Source organism: Puma concolor, chromosome E4 (genome assembly GCF_028749965.1).
Source record: "Puma concolor isolate L17-30 chromosome E4, mPumCon1.1.hap2, whole genome shotgun sequence".
In the NCBI taxonomy this organism is placed as follows: domain Eukaryota; kingdom Metazoa; phylum Chordata; class Mammalia; order Carnivora; family Felidae; genus Puma; species Puma concolor.
In genome coordinates, this window is record NC_141683.1 from 54,844,088 (window position 1) to 54,858,992 (window position 14,905).

General features: G+C 44.8%; 1 protein-coding gene across 1 annotated transcript; it reads right to left on the minus strand.

Annotated features, from left to right (window-relative positions):
• Nucleotides 1-1,241: 1,241 nt before the first annotated feature.
• Nucleotides 1,242-13,454, minus strand: PRDX6 (peroxiredoxin 6). The gene is made up of 5 exons (XM_025926278.2): nucleotides 13,250-13,454; nucleotides 8,731-8,887; nucleotides 5,287-5,433; nucleotides 3,905-4,051; nucleotides 1,242-2,239 (listed from the first exon to the last, which is right to left on the minus strand). Exons 1-5 carry the CDS (start codon nucleotides 13,342-13,344, stop codon nucleotides 2,111-2,113), a joined length of 675 nt encoding a protein of 224 aa, XP_025782063.1. The 5' UTR covers nucleotides 13,345-13,454; the 3' UTR covers nucleotides 1,242-2,110.
• Between the last annotated feature and the right edge of the window lie 1,451 nt (nucleotides 13,455-14,905).

Sequence of the window (14,905 nt, forward strand, 5' to 3'; positions counted from 1 at the left end):
GATCACTTCAACCCTGGAAATGTGTATTATGTCACATTTTACATCTGGAAAAGAATCTTTTCACAAAGTCTCATGGCTTCATGGTGACAGAGCCAGAAATCCATTTGGGGATACCTGGCTGCCTTTTCTTTGAACCTTTTCAGTGTCTTTGTATTGACATCATATATGTGGACAGAGTAGAGATGGCCAAAAAAACACCAGGGTTTGGGTGCCTGAGTGATGAGGGGTGCAATACATTTATTGGGGGAAGTTGATGAATTTGATTTTGAATTTGCAAATCCAATGGCACACGTTCCATCCGTCAATAAAGATCAACACTCAAGTGTTGAATAACTGAAAAATTAACGTTGGAGATTTAGATGCTGGATTGTCACCATGAAAGAAAGTTGAAGCCAGACTCCAAGAGACAAGGACAAGAGGCATCAAATAGCCAAGGGAAGAAAAGAGAGCAGCAAGAACTGAATAGTTGGAAAGGTGACAGGAGACGGAAGATCCAAGGACTAGTTAGGAGATATCCTATAAGAGGTCCAGGTATTTGTTCTTTAAGGGCAAAGTATATTGTGACTCGAAGAGGTAAGAGCAAGACACATTCCTCTTGGGTCTTTCAGACCAGGACTCCTCAGGATATTGGGTAACTTGAAATTTTCACTACCTTCCCAACCTTCTTGGTGTCACTCAAATTTTACATGTGGAGAATTCAAGGAAACTAAAGACTTAATGACTCGTCTACCATATGGCACCAGGCATCATGTTTTACATTATTCTACTCAATAAAAAAATATGGAGGGCTACATGCAAGGGACTATACTAGGTATGGGACACTTCTTTCTAAACCCAGGACTTATCAGCACAGCCTAACAAAAGTGTGAGAGACCATGAGTTCACAGTAGTTAGTATTCTTTCCAGAAACGCACAGGTGTACTACTCTCCTCAAGATTCACATTCTTAAGCCTTGTAAATCCAATTAAAGTAATATGTTAGGAGAGCTCTTTACAGCAGGTGGGGGGGGGGGGGTCGTCACAAACCCAAGGACCCAGGGAAGTAACAGGAAGGAGTGAAGTGGGCCAAGAGATGTGGTGAAATCTCCTTGTTCGTCAGCTGCTCCTCCACTTTCGTCACAAGAAATTTCACGTATCTGCCTTTGGAGAAAAGTACTGATGCCGATCCTAGCGAGCAAAGCTCTGCCCTTCGGGTCAGGAGTCTAAACTAGCACTTCAAAACGTGACAACAGAATTCTCTGATCCAGTTTTAACAAAGAATTTATTTGCTGATCCCCAAAAAGCAAAACTCAGAAAACAGCCCCACCCCCTCACTGCAAGAATAGTTCTATAACAAAACATTTTCAATCATTTCCTCCTTTCTTCCCAAGGTGTGCTCTTGCGCCCATCAGTGTAGAGCAGACAGACATATGGAAATACTTTGCATGAAAGGCACATGGCACTGTCGTATCGCTCACACCTCCTGGTCCACCTCCCTGGCAGGCAGGCAAGTGGAACTTCTTCTATAGCCTCTCTTTTTTAATAGAAATTTCTCGAAAAATTTTCGTTATAGCAAAATATTTAAAGATTCCTCCCCCGCTCATCCCACTTCAGTTATCTACTGAAAAAGTATAGAATTGAAAAGTTTGTTGCCCCCGCTGCGATCAAAACCCTGAAGAGTGGAGAATTTCTGGATACTCTACAGGTTTTTGGGTTATATACTCGTATCTACAGGGGAATCTGAACGTCAAGTTCTGGATTTGATTGGAACAGCTAAAAACCTGACAGTCATTCTATGATGGAGCAGAACAGACTTTCTCCACCATCAACTGACACTACCTCATCGACCCCCACATCCTGTAGACATCCAAGACTTGAATCTCACATACAGACTACATTTCAGAGACAGCAGAGAGTGCTACGGTGCAGGAACAGAACAGAATGCTGGTGAAGGCACAGAGGAAAGGATCCCAAGAAATTTTTAGTGCCATTTTGTTTAATAAGCCAGTAGTATAGCAACCTAAAGGCCTTGGCTGTGATCACACCAGGATGTTGTTATGGAACAGGTGCAGGAGAACATGACTGGCAGCCAGCGTCCCCTGGCTCACTGTGCTAACCACCTCCTTGGGGGACTACGGCTGGGGCGTGTAACGGAGGTACTTCTTGCCAGACGGGAGCTCTTTGGTGAAGACTCCTTTAGGGAAAATTTTTTTGGCTTCATCTTCAGGGATGGTTGGAAGAACCATCACGCTATCGCCATCCTATTGAAAGACATTGAAAATAATGAAATTCACTCTTACAGTGAAGCCTGAAGGCCAAGAAGTAGCTTCAGAAAAGTAGCTACAGGTGCTCATGAGAATAACCCAGTATTGGTCACTCTCTCCCCTCTGAGGAATTTTGTTTTCACAGGATGATCTTCGACACTTTGCTGAGAGAACAATGTCCCCATCTTAACAAGAAATGGTCTTGTTTTAAACCCAGTGACGTCTTGGCACCACACTTTAAAATTTAAATTCTAAGTCCTTACCGCTGCCCAGTGTGAATGAATCGTGCCTCCTTGCCCCACCTCCCGCTCCTGCTCTTCCAGGCACGCTGGTTTTCCTCCCTCATATATATATATTTTTTAATGTTTATTTATTTTTGAGACAGAGACAGAGCATGAACAGGGGAGGGTCAGAGAGAGAAGGAGGCACAGAATCTGAAACAGGCTCCAGGCTCCGAGCTGTCAGCACAGAGCCCGACGCGGGGCTTGAACTCACGGACTGTGAGATCATGACCTGAGCCGAAGTCGGCCGCTCAACCGACTGAGCCACCCAGGCGCCCTTTCCTCCCTCATAAACAAGCACGACTTGGTCCCTTGCTTTCTTCATGTCCTTCCCAAAGTTCCCTTCAGAGAAAGGCCTTCTTTGACAGCTAATTATAAAACCTACCCTCCCACCCCTATGCTCCCACTCTCTCCACCTCTGCTTGATTTTTCTCAGTCACACTTATTGCCACCTAAAACATGGTAAACTTGCGTACTGTTTGTCTCCGCCCACTGGCATGTAAGCTCTCTGAGGGCAGGGACTCCCATTTACATTAATATTTATATTGTTCACTGTTGCTGTAGCCCAGAGCCCACTGCCTGGGCTCAATAAACACATGTTCAATGGACAGATACAGACTTTAAATGATTTGCCTGTCAGGAAAAACAAATCAACACAACCTGGTATTCAGGTGAGCATATTTTAAAAAGGTAGCAATGTTAAGATGCCCTTGTGATATTATCCCTGTCTGAGAATTCTACATGGGGTTTGAAAGGCTAATTGAAGCTTAAGAGAAGTGAAATGCTCCAGACATTAATACACCAAATAGTTTTATAGCCATGACTCAAGTGGCCAATCTAAGTTTTGCTATAAATATTTTGCCAACATTTTGCTCGTTTTGGGAAGGGTTAAAGGTTTTTTTTTTTTTAAATTATTTTATTAAGAAATCATTCTGGGTGGCTCAGTTGGTTAAGTATCCGACTCTTGGTTTCAGCTCAGGTCATGACCGCACACTTCGTGAGTTTGAGGGCCGCCCCAGGCTCCATGCTAAGGGATTCTCTCTCTCTCTATGCCTCTCCTCTCCCTTGCTCGTGCTCTTCCTCAAAATAAATAAATAAACTTAAAAAAGAAAAGGAATCATTCTGACCAATTAATTTGATCAAGTGATATGGAAGTTAGAAGGCAATACGGGGAGTTTGTATTTCATATAAAAATACAAAGAAGACCTTGACAATGGCCTCATAGTAAATCTGAAACTCAGCCATAAGGAAAAGTCCTGCCAGTGTGTGTGCGTGCCAGAAAAAGAGCCCCAAGTAAGAAAGACCCAGAAGATAGCCATTTAGAGACTGGCCCCTTAGGCCTTGAAGGTGAGCTGGGTATCTGCCCTTTTAACGTCTTTACCTTCCAATCAACGGGGGTGGCAACCCTCTTTTCCGCTGTCAGCTGGAGAGAGGTAATTACCCTGAGAATCTCATCAAAGTTCCTGCCAGTGGTTGCTGGGTAGAGGATAGACAGCTTCAGCTTCTTATCAGGACCAAAGATAAATACCTGCAAAGCACACAGATGCATAAATAGGAATAATTCTTTTAAGTGTTTTTGATATCAAAGCTTCTTTGAAAGCTCTTTAGTTACTAGAAATGTTCAAGAGTGTAGAAAAAAACCAAAACCCAAACCCTGCCCCCAACCCTGCCCTCAGCAAACATCTAGGAGGATACATCAAACTATTAATCTGGGTGGCTTCAGTGTAGATAATTTTCTTCTCCAGGTTCTTTTTCTTTTCTTTTTTTTTTTTTAACGTTGATTTATTTTTGAAGGAGAGAGAGACAGAGTGTGAATGGGGGAGGGGCAGAGAGAGGGAGACACAGAATCTGAAGCAGGCTCCAGGCTCTGAGCTGTCAGCACAGGGCCCGATGCAGGGCTTGAACTCACAAACCTCGAGATACGACCTGAGCTGAAGTTGGAGGCTTAAACGACTGAGCTACTCAGGCGCCCCTCCATGTTATTTTTCTAAACTTAGAAGGGAATTCTATTTGGTTCTGGGTGTCTCAGTAAGAAAACCTGATATGCAAATTGAATCCAGGAAAGGCCTCAGGAAGGTACTATGTTAACTAGGGATGATTACCTTAAAAATATACTAATGGGGGTGGGGGACACCTGGATGTCTCAGTCGGTTAAGTGTCTGACTTTGGCTCAGGTTATGATCTCACAGTTCCCGAGTTCAAGCCCTGTGTCGGGTTTCTGTGATGACAGTTCAGAGCCTGGAGCCTGCTTCAGATTCTGTCTCCCTCTCTCTCTGCCCCTCCCCCACTCGCACTCTGTCTCTCTCTCTCAAAAAATGAATAAACATTAAAAAAACTTTAAAAAAATATACTGATGGGAGTTGATACCAGTCTTCAAATAGTTGTATAGTTTTGCAGATGAGGGATTAAGTCTGTTCTCTAGTAGGTAAGGACAAACAGGAATTCCCAGCCACAGTTGCCTTATGAAGAAGGGTATTATGGCCCACCACTTTAAAAGAGAGGACTGTTAGGAGACCTGGGAAAAAGATTCCTCAATTCTAGATGATATCTTATGATCAACTACTTATTTTATGTACATTTCCAAAAGTTATCAAATTTAGCTGAAAATTTTACTTTGCTTCAGCAGTACGGATGGTCAGTGAGATTGCCGCTAATTATTTCATAACTGGAGATATTCCCCTATTCCTCGAGTCGGTGTAAGCATTCAGCTGTACACGGAGCCTGGCCAGTCATGAGGACAACTAATGGATTTCTACAACTCACCACACGAGCTGTCACAGGCATGCCCTTTTCGTCCTTCTCTGCTGGGTCCAGCATGCCTAACAGGATGGCAAGGTCCCGATTCTTATCATCAATGATGGGGAAAGGTAATTTTTCTGTGGGCTCCTGACCATTGTAAGCATTGATATCCTGAAATGCAGGTGAAAGGGAAAAAAAAAAAATCTAAACCAGGCACATTCTTTGAATTCAATCAATGAACATCTTGCAAGATAGGGAAGAGGAACACAATCATAATTTTCTCTAAGCGATTTTAGTAAAAAAAAAAATGAATGAATGAACACTCCTCACCCCAATCACTCACTGACAGAAATAACAGTACAGTACAGTACTTAGGTTATAACCACAGACCCTTTTCATGCCCAGGTCTCTTAAAATTTGGCATGATTTTACTGCCCACAGAAAGCAGCAAGAAATGCTTTAAAAGTTGAATGCTGTAGAGTTAGATCCCAATCTAAGGTACCTCTCTGGGTACCCAACAAGTAAATACCATCAGAAATAATGTGTTCATTAAGTCCATCACATCTAAAAGTAATGCCACATGCAAAGATAATTCTACAGATCTGGTCCCTGCCCGCTAAGAACCCCGACCCAGACATTAAGCTACTATACAGCAGATACTAAGAAATGAAAAAAAAAAAAAAAAAACCCATAAAATTTGAAGCAAATCCAAGAATGGAGAGTTGAATATATACTTTAAGGACAAGTCCAAGGTAAATTTACACTAGGGTGAAATCCACATAGAAAACAAAGCATTTCAGGTCTGAACTGAAAGACAATAATGTACTTTCCTCCTTATTCTACTCTCTTCCCCTACTAAACTTCACTCATTTACTCATTCATTCCTACCTTTCCTATCCCTAGAAGCCTTTGAAAAAGAAAATCTAGCTCCCGTATTTGATCAAGTAATGATGCAGCACTTCCCGTGGGGTAAGCACGAGGGCAAGTGCATGTGGATGAGTGAGGCATGGCACCTGCCTTCAAAGAAACTTCTACTTTGGTTAAGATGATTCCCATGTGAAGTAGCAGCAAATGCAAGACTCTAATATTTACATGGCAGATTGTAAATGCTGAAGTATACTAATGTCCCCATTGACAGGTCTCCTGAGTTAGGAAAGACTTCAGGAGAGATTCTACCTGGGGCCTTGAAGGATGGATGAGATTTTTCACAGGGAAGAGGAGCAGTATTAATGAAACATGCAGGCAGGTCTGAGCATAAATAACTGAGAAGAGAGTGAGTAACTTAGCTGGGTAGAGCTTTAGGAAGCAGCGGGAGAGAGGATTTAAGGTTGGAATAAGGTCTGTTTATTATGTGGAGCCTTAAAAGTAACATAGGGGTTGAGGTCATGGCGGATATAGAGCCTCTGTCAATTTCTCAGCAGAGATGCGACAGGACAGAAGTGGTACAGGTGAACTCTGAAACGGGTACAACACATTTTGACGAGTTCCTTAATTTTATTATCTTAACTTCCTTTCTGTTGTCACTGGCCCCCCATCAACTCATCACAACTAAATAATAATCAAAAGGGCTTTCTGCTAGAGGCGTCCTGAAGTTTCCTATATAACCAGTTGAGTGCCAAAGTTTGGCCACTGCTTCTGATAGGTGGGACTTGTTTCCTGTTCAGTGCTCTCACAATTCTGAAAATTCAAGGCAGAGGCTCACAGGCTAAAATGAGCCCGGGCATGCTCCTACTTTAAAAGGTGTTTTACAAGAGGCAATCAACTCTTCCTTTGGTGGTTTCTAGTTTCAATGGCTGCTGTACGGTAATAAACGGTCAACACTGCCACTTCCCTGATGGGCATTACGTTATATCCACGAACACCAAAGAACCACATGCTTTGACTTTATTCTAGCCTAAATCAGATGAATTCCTACTCTCTACCATGTAGTATCAATGACAGCATTGGTTTGAGGTTCCAATTGCACTGCCATCCTTTCCTAGCCAGCCAACCCTGAGCAAGTCCCTCCAACTCTGTGGGAGGAAAAGTATTCTCACTGGCAAACATGAGAGCATAGTGCAGAAATGCACTTACCAGTCACAGCCAAATGTAAGGGATGAAAAAAATGCCACTGTAAGCAAGAGAAATCCCCTTCTCTTTTCTCCTGTATATGATGCTTCTAATCTCGGGCACTTAGAATTAACTAGCAGGAAATGGCCAAGGGCTGCAGCCCCAGGTGGCCAGCTCACAAGTCAGTACCACATCTTTTATTCAGTTGCATAACAAGTGCTTGACAGAGTGCCTAGTACATTGTAAGCATCCTTCAGAGCCTACCTATCATCACTTTTTAGTGGCACATCATCGCAAAGTCATCAAAATGTCCTCAAGTTTAGACCACCACATTTATTGTCCAAGTAAACGTTTGTTCAAAGTAGACAATTCCTTCCGTTCGTGCATTCAACACACAGAGACTGACTGCCTAGGATACACTGAGTGCCAAGCACTGTTCGGCAGAGCACAAAATAGGAGTCTGCCTTGCTGAGCCTGATGGGTGTGGACAAATGAACAAATGAAACTAGCAACGTGCAGAACATTTTATTTTAGATGGTGACAATACTAAAGAAAAAATCACAGGGGGATAAGGAACATGGAGGGGAGTTATAATTTTAGATAAGGAGGCCGTGGAAGAAGGCCTTGATGAGGTAGCATTTTGAGTCAAGACTTGAAAGCAGGAAGGGCACAAGCCACAAAGCTACCCGAGGAAAGTCTTCCAAATAGTATTTTGCATCATTTTAAAGGCAGAGCAAACAAGTTTACTGATGAACCAGACGTGGATATGGAAAAACCAGAGGAATTCAGGATGATGCCTAGATTTTGGCCAACTATGAAAACGCAGTATCCATTAGCTAAGATGAGTAAGATCTCGGATTAAGAAAAGGAAGCCAGTGTCAGACATACTAGGTGTGAGATGACAGGACATCCCAGGGGAGATGGGAGTTGGCGGTGGTCGTAGCAGGCTGGGAACCAGCAGTGTCTGGCCTAGAGATGGAAATTCGGGAATCACAGCATTTAGATGTGAGTGGATGAGCTCACCAAGGGGAAGGGTATAGATAAAAAGAGACGGTGTCCAATAAATGAATTCAGGGCAACTTTAGCATAACTAGGAGTTGGGGGTGAGGAAGCTCACTCTGACCATAAACAGGAATAGCTCAAGATGTGGTGTCTGGAAGCCATGAGAGGAAAATGTTCCAGGATATACAATGACCAGTGGGTTGAAGGCTGCTAGTGGGCCGGGAAAGACGAGGGCTAAAAACCGAGCATTGCATTTAGCAAGGTAGAGATCACTGTGCAGTTTAAGTCAGATTTTCAAATAATAGGTGAAGTCTGAACTTGAAGTTACTTGTACCTTTACCTCAAAAAACCCAAGCTACTCTACATAATTTATACCTTGATTTATAACCTCAAAGCACATGCCAATTGGTACTATACCTTGCTCCAGGCAAGATGGTCTTCAACACTATCCACTGAGAGGGCAATCATTTTCACGTTCTTCTTGGCAAATTCGGGTGCCAGCTTTGCGGCTCTGCCGAGCTCCGTGGTACACACGGGGGTGAAATCCCGAGGGTGCGAGAAGAGAATGCCCCATCTGAGATGAAGGAAAAGGAAGCCACAGCTTATTGGAGGGATTATCACTGTCATGTAGAATGAGAAATCACAAATCCTATGTCAAAAATGACTTCCTTTTTAAATAAGTGCTTATGAGGACAATTACTTTTTTTTTTTTTTTTTAATTTTTTTTTTTTCAACGTTTATTTATTTTTGGGACAGAGAGAGACAGAGCATGAACGGGGGGAGGAGCAGAGAGAGAGGGAGACACATTATCGGAAACAGGTTCCAGGCTCTGAGCCATCAGCCCAGAGCCTGACGCGGGGCTCGAACTCACGGACCGCGAGATCGTGACCTGGCTGAAGTCGGACGCTTAACCGACTGCGCCACCCAGGCGCCCCGAGGACTATTACTTTTAAATTTTTGTCGTGGAATGCTTTTTGATCTTCTGACTTCCAGAAAAGCCTATGTTGAAAGCCCGATTCAACCAAACATATGAAATTCCACATGATAAATGTCTTAGGAGACTGTAATTTAAGGGTGTTGCCTCCTTAAACAACTACAGGGCCACCCTGACTCTTTTTCAGCACATAAAATCTGTGCTACTCAAACTAACAAGCTTACTGAAATACCTTTTCCCCCCTTCTTACCCACTTCTACTTTTTTTCTAGGCTATAATAATGGATGTCCCAATATGCCCCAATCCAACCAAATGCCTGACTGCAATAATAAACAGGTTACATAATCTCAAATAAATAGGCTTCTATCCTCTATTTATATGTAAAATTAAAGCTGACACTTGGCTTCTTTGTAGTGAGTGGATATAAAAACTTTTATAAAGCTACCAAGCCTGCCAAGCAGGACACCCAATCTCTGCACCCTGACGAAGCTACCGCACTTTTGAGTTTTACCTGTCTCTTCCTTTGCAGTTTCTTTTCCTTTTTGCTTTAGTCCAAGTAGGCAAGAAAACTGGCCGCCTACAACACAGATTTTGACAACTACAGATTCTTAGGTAAACATGAATATCTAAATCATCATTACCTAGGATGAAACTTTATATAGAGTTTTAAGCATATTTCCAGCTAAAAGTCACCAAGAACTTTTGGAATACCATTTCCTTCTCCTTGGCAACAGAACTACTCTTCTGACTGAAAAGGAAAATTTAACACCGGGTTCTCCACACCCCGCTGGACTTGTGTTAAACCAGGATCCTAAACTACTAAATAACTCAACTCAGTCTAGATGCCAAGCTTGACCTCTCAAAATCTGCCAAGTTTCCTGAGGCACAAAGAACAAAGCAAAGACAAGGGTACCTCCCTCCCACCTACATCTGCCACTCAACTCCCAAGGCTTCAGGAAAGGAAAAGCCTTCCTACAATGAGGATAGAGGGCCCTATGGCAAGACTGGGAAGAGAGAGGTAATATTTTGAAGATTCTGGAGGTTTGTGGTATGTTTACTTTTTTATAAAGGACAGTAAGAGGGCTATACATCCTGTGATATAAATAATCTAGGTATGGGTAAAAAATCTAGGCCTTTGATTCTATGGTAAAGGATCTGCTTAAGGGTCAGATGAGACTTACGAGAAAGTTTCCAAGAGTTGAGAGAAAAACAGGGCATTTCTTCCTGAGTTGTTAAAGGGTTGATGAATTAGAAGCGTCAGACACACTCTTTCCATTGTGCATCGAAAAGGTTTTGCTGAATCATGCTAAGGAACTCAGTTTAAGCCACTTCACATCCTGTCCCCCTCAGAGGCCAAACTCCAGTGTGCCACATGGCTAGGAAGAGGGTAAGTCTGAGGATGTCTTACTATGATCTGCATTCCCCTCTAAGTCTCCCTAACTGTGTGTGCTCTTAAGAGGAGTTCAATTATATTATCCCATTTCCTTCCTTCCTCATTTTCAAAAGACAAAAGGTTTCCTCCTTTAAGGGAAGGGTCCTCACTCGCTAACCCCCAGAAAACCCCAGGAAAACAAGTTTTGTTTGGTGAAGATGTACCGTAAAGAAGCTGCTTCTACCATATACACAAAGAAACAGAGCTAAAGCTCATTAAACTCACCAAATGAAGCACCCAAACCCCTTAGTTGTTTCCAGTTGTCAGGGTTAGGGCAGATACCTGTAATGTTTGAAATTATTTTTTTTTTCCTCCAAAAAACACCTAGATCAAAAGCTGACCTCTGAATTGAGATCACACACAGAACGGAGTCCCTGGGGAAATTGCATTAGGCAAAACCATGTATTATAATTATAAAAAGAGCTCAAACTTCTTTTCAAGGTAGGGGAGGGAACACAATCCCAGGAGTGACCTGAGGCAGACTTGTTATATTTTTGTTTGTAGATGCAGATATTTTTCTCATCTTCCTACTGGTGGCTCCCTGAAAAGGCACCACTTTTAATAAAATCAGGATAGACCCAGGGGCAAATAAACAACAGCAAGAAACCCAAAAAAGTAGGGTTAGCTTAAATAGTGATGGCATTTATAATTATTGCTATAATAAATGTTTTATGTCAATATTTATCTTTATACAATCTAAGAGTTCTGATAAGATTTTGTTCTATGGGATGAGGACTGTAGATAGGAATGGAAAGGAACATACTCTAAAAATCCCATGGACTTTAGGAGAAATACTAATACCTAGATTACGAGATTGGACACAGTCTGTATATCTCTCCCTGCCTTTAAGGTCTGAATGTTCCATTTTTCATCTTTTTCTAGCCTAGTCCTCTCTTTCACAAAGCTTAGCTTTTCCCTTAAATTGGCAGCTGGAAAATAGACTTAAGAGAGTGTAAAGGGCTGTGTAGGCCTAAGTGGGTAAGAATCCCTCCCAGGTTCTCTGCATAGCCCTGTCCACTCATTGATGAATGTCATAAACTTCCCTCTCTCTGTCTATACACATATATATCTGGACACTGTAAATAAAATAAGGACACAAATCATGGAGGATTTGTTAAGCCTCAGAGCACCACAGTGCAGAAAATACGAACAAAAAGCCAGGAGCAGAGTCATAAATGCAGAGAACTGGTGGCTGCCAGAGGGGGTGGGGGGGATGAGTGAAATAGATCAAGGGGATTAAGAGGTACAAACTGCAGTTATAAAATAAATTAGTCATGGGGATAAAAAGCACAGCATGGGAAACACTCAATAATATTATAATGCATGGTGACAGATGGTGACTACTAACTGTGATGGGCACTGAGTAATGTATAGAATTGTCTAATCACTATATTGTACACCTGAAACTAATATAACACTGTGTGTCAACTATACTTCAATAATTAAAAAAAAAAAAAAAGGGAAAACCAGTGTGGTGGGACCACTGGAACTCCAGAGCCATAGTATAATGACACATATCTGGGAGGTTTCAGATTAAAACCAAGCAACTTAAAAGCTTGCTGATTCAGGGGCTGTAAAACGTAAAACCTGGGCAACACCAATTTACTCCTAGTCATAATGGTCTGACTGCCAGGCCAGATCTGGCTATACCCGGCAAGGCCACGTGCTGGAAGCAAAGCAGTGGGGGGAAGAAGCAGTGAGGGGCACATGACTGGGAAACAAAAGGGTCTCAAAAGCGGGGAGGTCCAGGCGTCCAGGAGCCTGCAGTGGCCTACTGCGGCAAGAACAGGCCATTGCAACTGAGCAACCTCAGAAAGCCCTTCACTTCAAGTGTTGCAAGTTCTGGAATGAAGGACACACCTACATACAGAATGTTCTTGGTTCCTCCCAAAGCTGTTATCAAATCATATCCCAGCCACAGGAGGAGGCTCTGGACAAAAAGTCTTTCAGCCACTTATTTGGCAGCTGGTGGTTTAAATTTTTACATTTTGTGTCGAGAAGCCTGCAAATACCACTGCAGCAAGCAAGTCCTCGGCGCGCTGGGCCGTCCCGAACCTTCCGCCCACAGCAGTGTCCTCAGACTCTGGCCTTAGACACTCACCTTCCCCCAGGGAGCAAATTCCAGCACCGAGGGAGGGAGTGCGACCCTGGGCACAAGTCCCGGGAAGTGACCCCTGATGCAGTCCGGCCCTCGCCCCAGCCGCCTCAACTCGGCCACGCTCCTTGCACCCCTTACCAAACCGAGTGATAAAGGCAACAAACCCTCCGCATCGGCCTCCGGTGCCCGTACCTGCTGGAACCCAATTTCGTTCCCCTCCCCCCTTCCCGCCGCGGAGCCGGCTCAGCCACATGGGGGCCGCCGGCGGAATGGGGTCGAGGGGCCGGCCCCCAGCAGCGCTCGGCCGACGCGGGGCAGGAGCCACTCGGCCAGAGGCACGTGCAGGAACCGGTGCGGGGAGGAGGCGGGCGGCGACCAGGGGGCTGAGCTGGGAGGACGGAAGGTAGAAGAAATAGGGAAGGCACCTCCGAGGCCGGGCGTAACCCGAGGACGCTACGAGGTGGCCACTTACGAGTCTCCCAGATAGTCGTGGAAACGGATACGGCCGATGGTAGTATTGGCCTCGAAGTTGGGAGCTTCGTCCCCAAGAAGGAGACCTCCAGGCATGGCGGCAGCAGTGACGCGGGAAGACGAGGACGCGCAGCAGCGGCAGTCACCAGCTTGCCGGCTCCGGCGGTGTGAGCGCCGGCCGCAGAGTAAGTGGGGCCGCGAGGGGCGGGAAGCGAGCGGCGTGGGCGGGGCCAGAGGCGGAGTCTGAGCGGGGCGGGGCCGTGGCACGGCGAGGGGCGGGGCGGAACCGGGCCGCCGGCCGAAGGACAGAGCCGCTGCTGGCGCGGGTGGGATGGCGGCCGGGGCAGGCCGGAGCAAGGGGCGGAGCGAGGGGCGGAGCAAGGGCGGGTCAGTTCTGGGTCCTGGTCTCCTGCCTCTGAACCTGCCGGGAATCTGTGGGCGCCGGCGCCTGTCTCCACTCACGTGACGTGGGACTCAGTGACCCCTGAAGGCTTGGGGGTGAGAAGGTTTGATCATGCAGTGCGTCTGGGCTTTGGTGGTGCAAGGAAGCGGGTCGCAGTAGAAGGGGAGCCCCAAGGCGGAGAATCGGGGTGGGGGATGACGAATCCGCGATCCTCCTGTACGCTCACTCTTGGTCGCCTGACCCCTCCACTTACCCCTCTTTAAGTGTGAGCTTCTGGAATCCTGACCGCCCCAGCCAGCCTAGTCATCACGCACTCTGTATATCAGAGGATGTGGCAAGACCCAGACGTGTAAGGGACCTTATGTCAGAGGAAGTGGCTTTCGTATTGCAGCAAAAATTCCAGCACCTATGTCAGTCAGTGCTTGGGGGAATGTGACTAAACTTTTATTGCCCTCCCCTCTCCCAGAGTTCATTATGAACCATAAAATATTCAACACAATTATCCTGAAATCTACATATGCATTTTAAAACATACTTCTTGTGGTCTGCTGTACGCAAGTCAACTCTACCACCCAAGGAAGTGGGAAGTTTTTTTTATATATAATTTATTGCCAAATTGGTTTCCATACAACACCCAGTGCTCATCCCAACAGGTGCCCTCTTCAATGCCCATCATCCACTTTCCCCTCTCCCCCACCCCCCGTCAACCCTCAGTTCTCAGTATTTAAGAGTCTTTTATGGTTCACCTCCTTCCCTCTCTGTAACTTTTTTTTCCCCCTTCCCCTCCCCCCTGGTCTTCTGTTAAGTTTCTCAGGATCCACATATGAGTGAAAACATATGGTATCTGTCTTTCCTCTGCCTGACTTACTTCACTTAGCATAATACCCTCCAGTTCCATCCACGTTGCTACAAACTGCCAGATTTCATTCTTTCTCGTTGCCAAGATTCCATTGTATATATATATAAACCACGTCTTCTTTATCCATTCGTCAGTTGATGGACATTTCGGCTCTTTCCATAATTTGTCTATTGTTGAAAGTGCTGCTATCAACATTGGGGTGTAAGAGCCCCTATGCATCAGCACTCCTGTATCCCTTGGGTAAATTCCTAGCAGTGCTATTGCTGGGTCATAGGGTAGATCTATTTTTAATTTTTTGAGGAACCTCCACACTGTTTTCCAGAGTGGCTGCACCAGTTTGCATTCCCACCAGCAGTGCAAGAGGGTTCCCATTTCTCCACATCCTCTCCAGCATC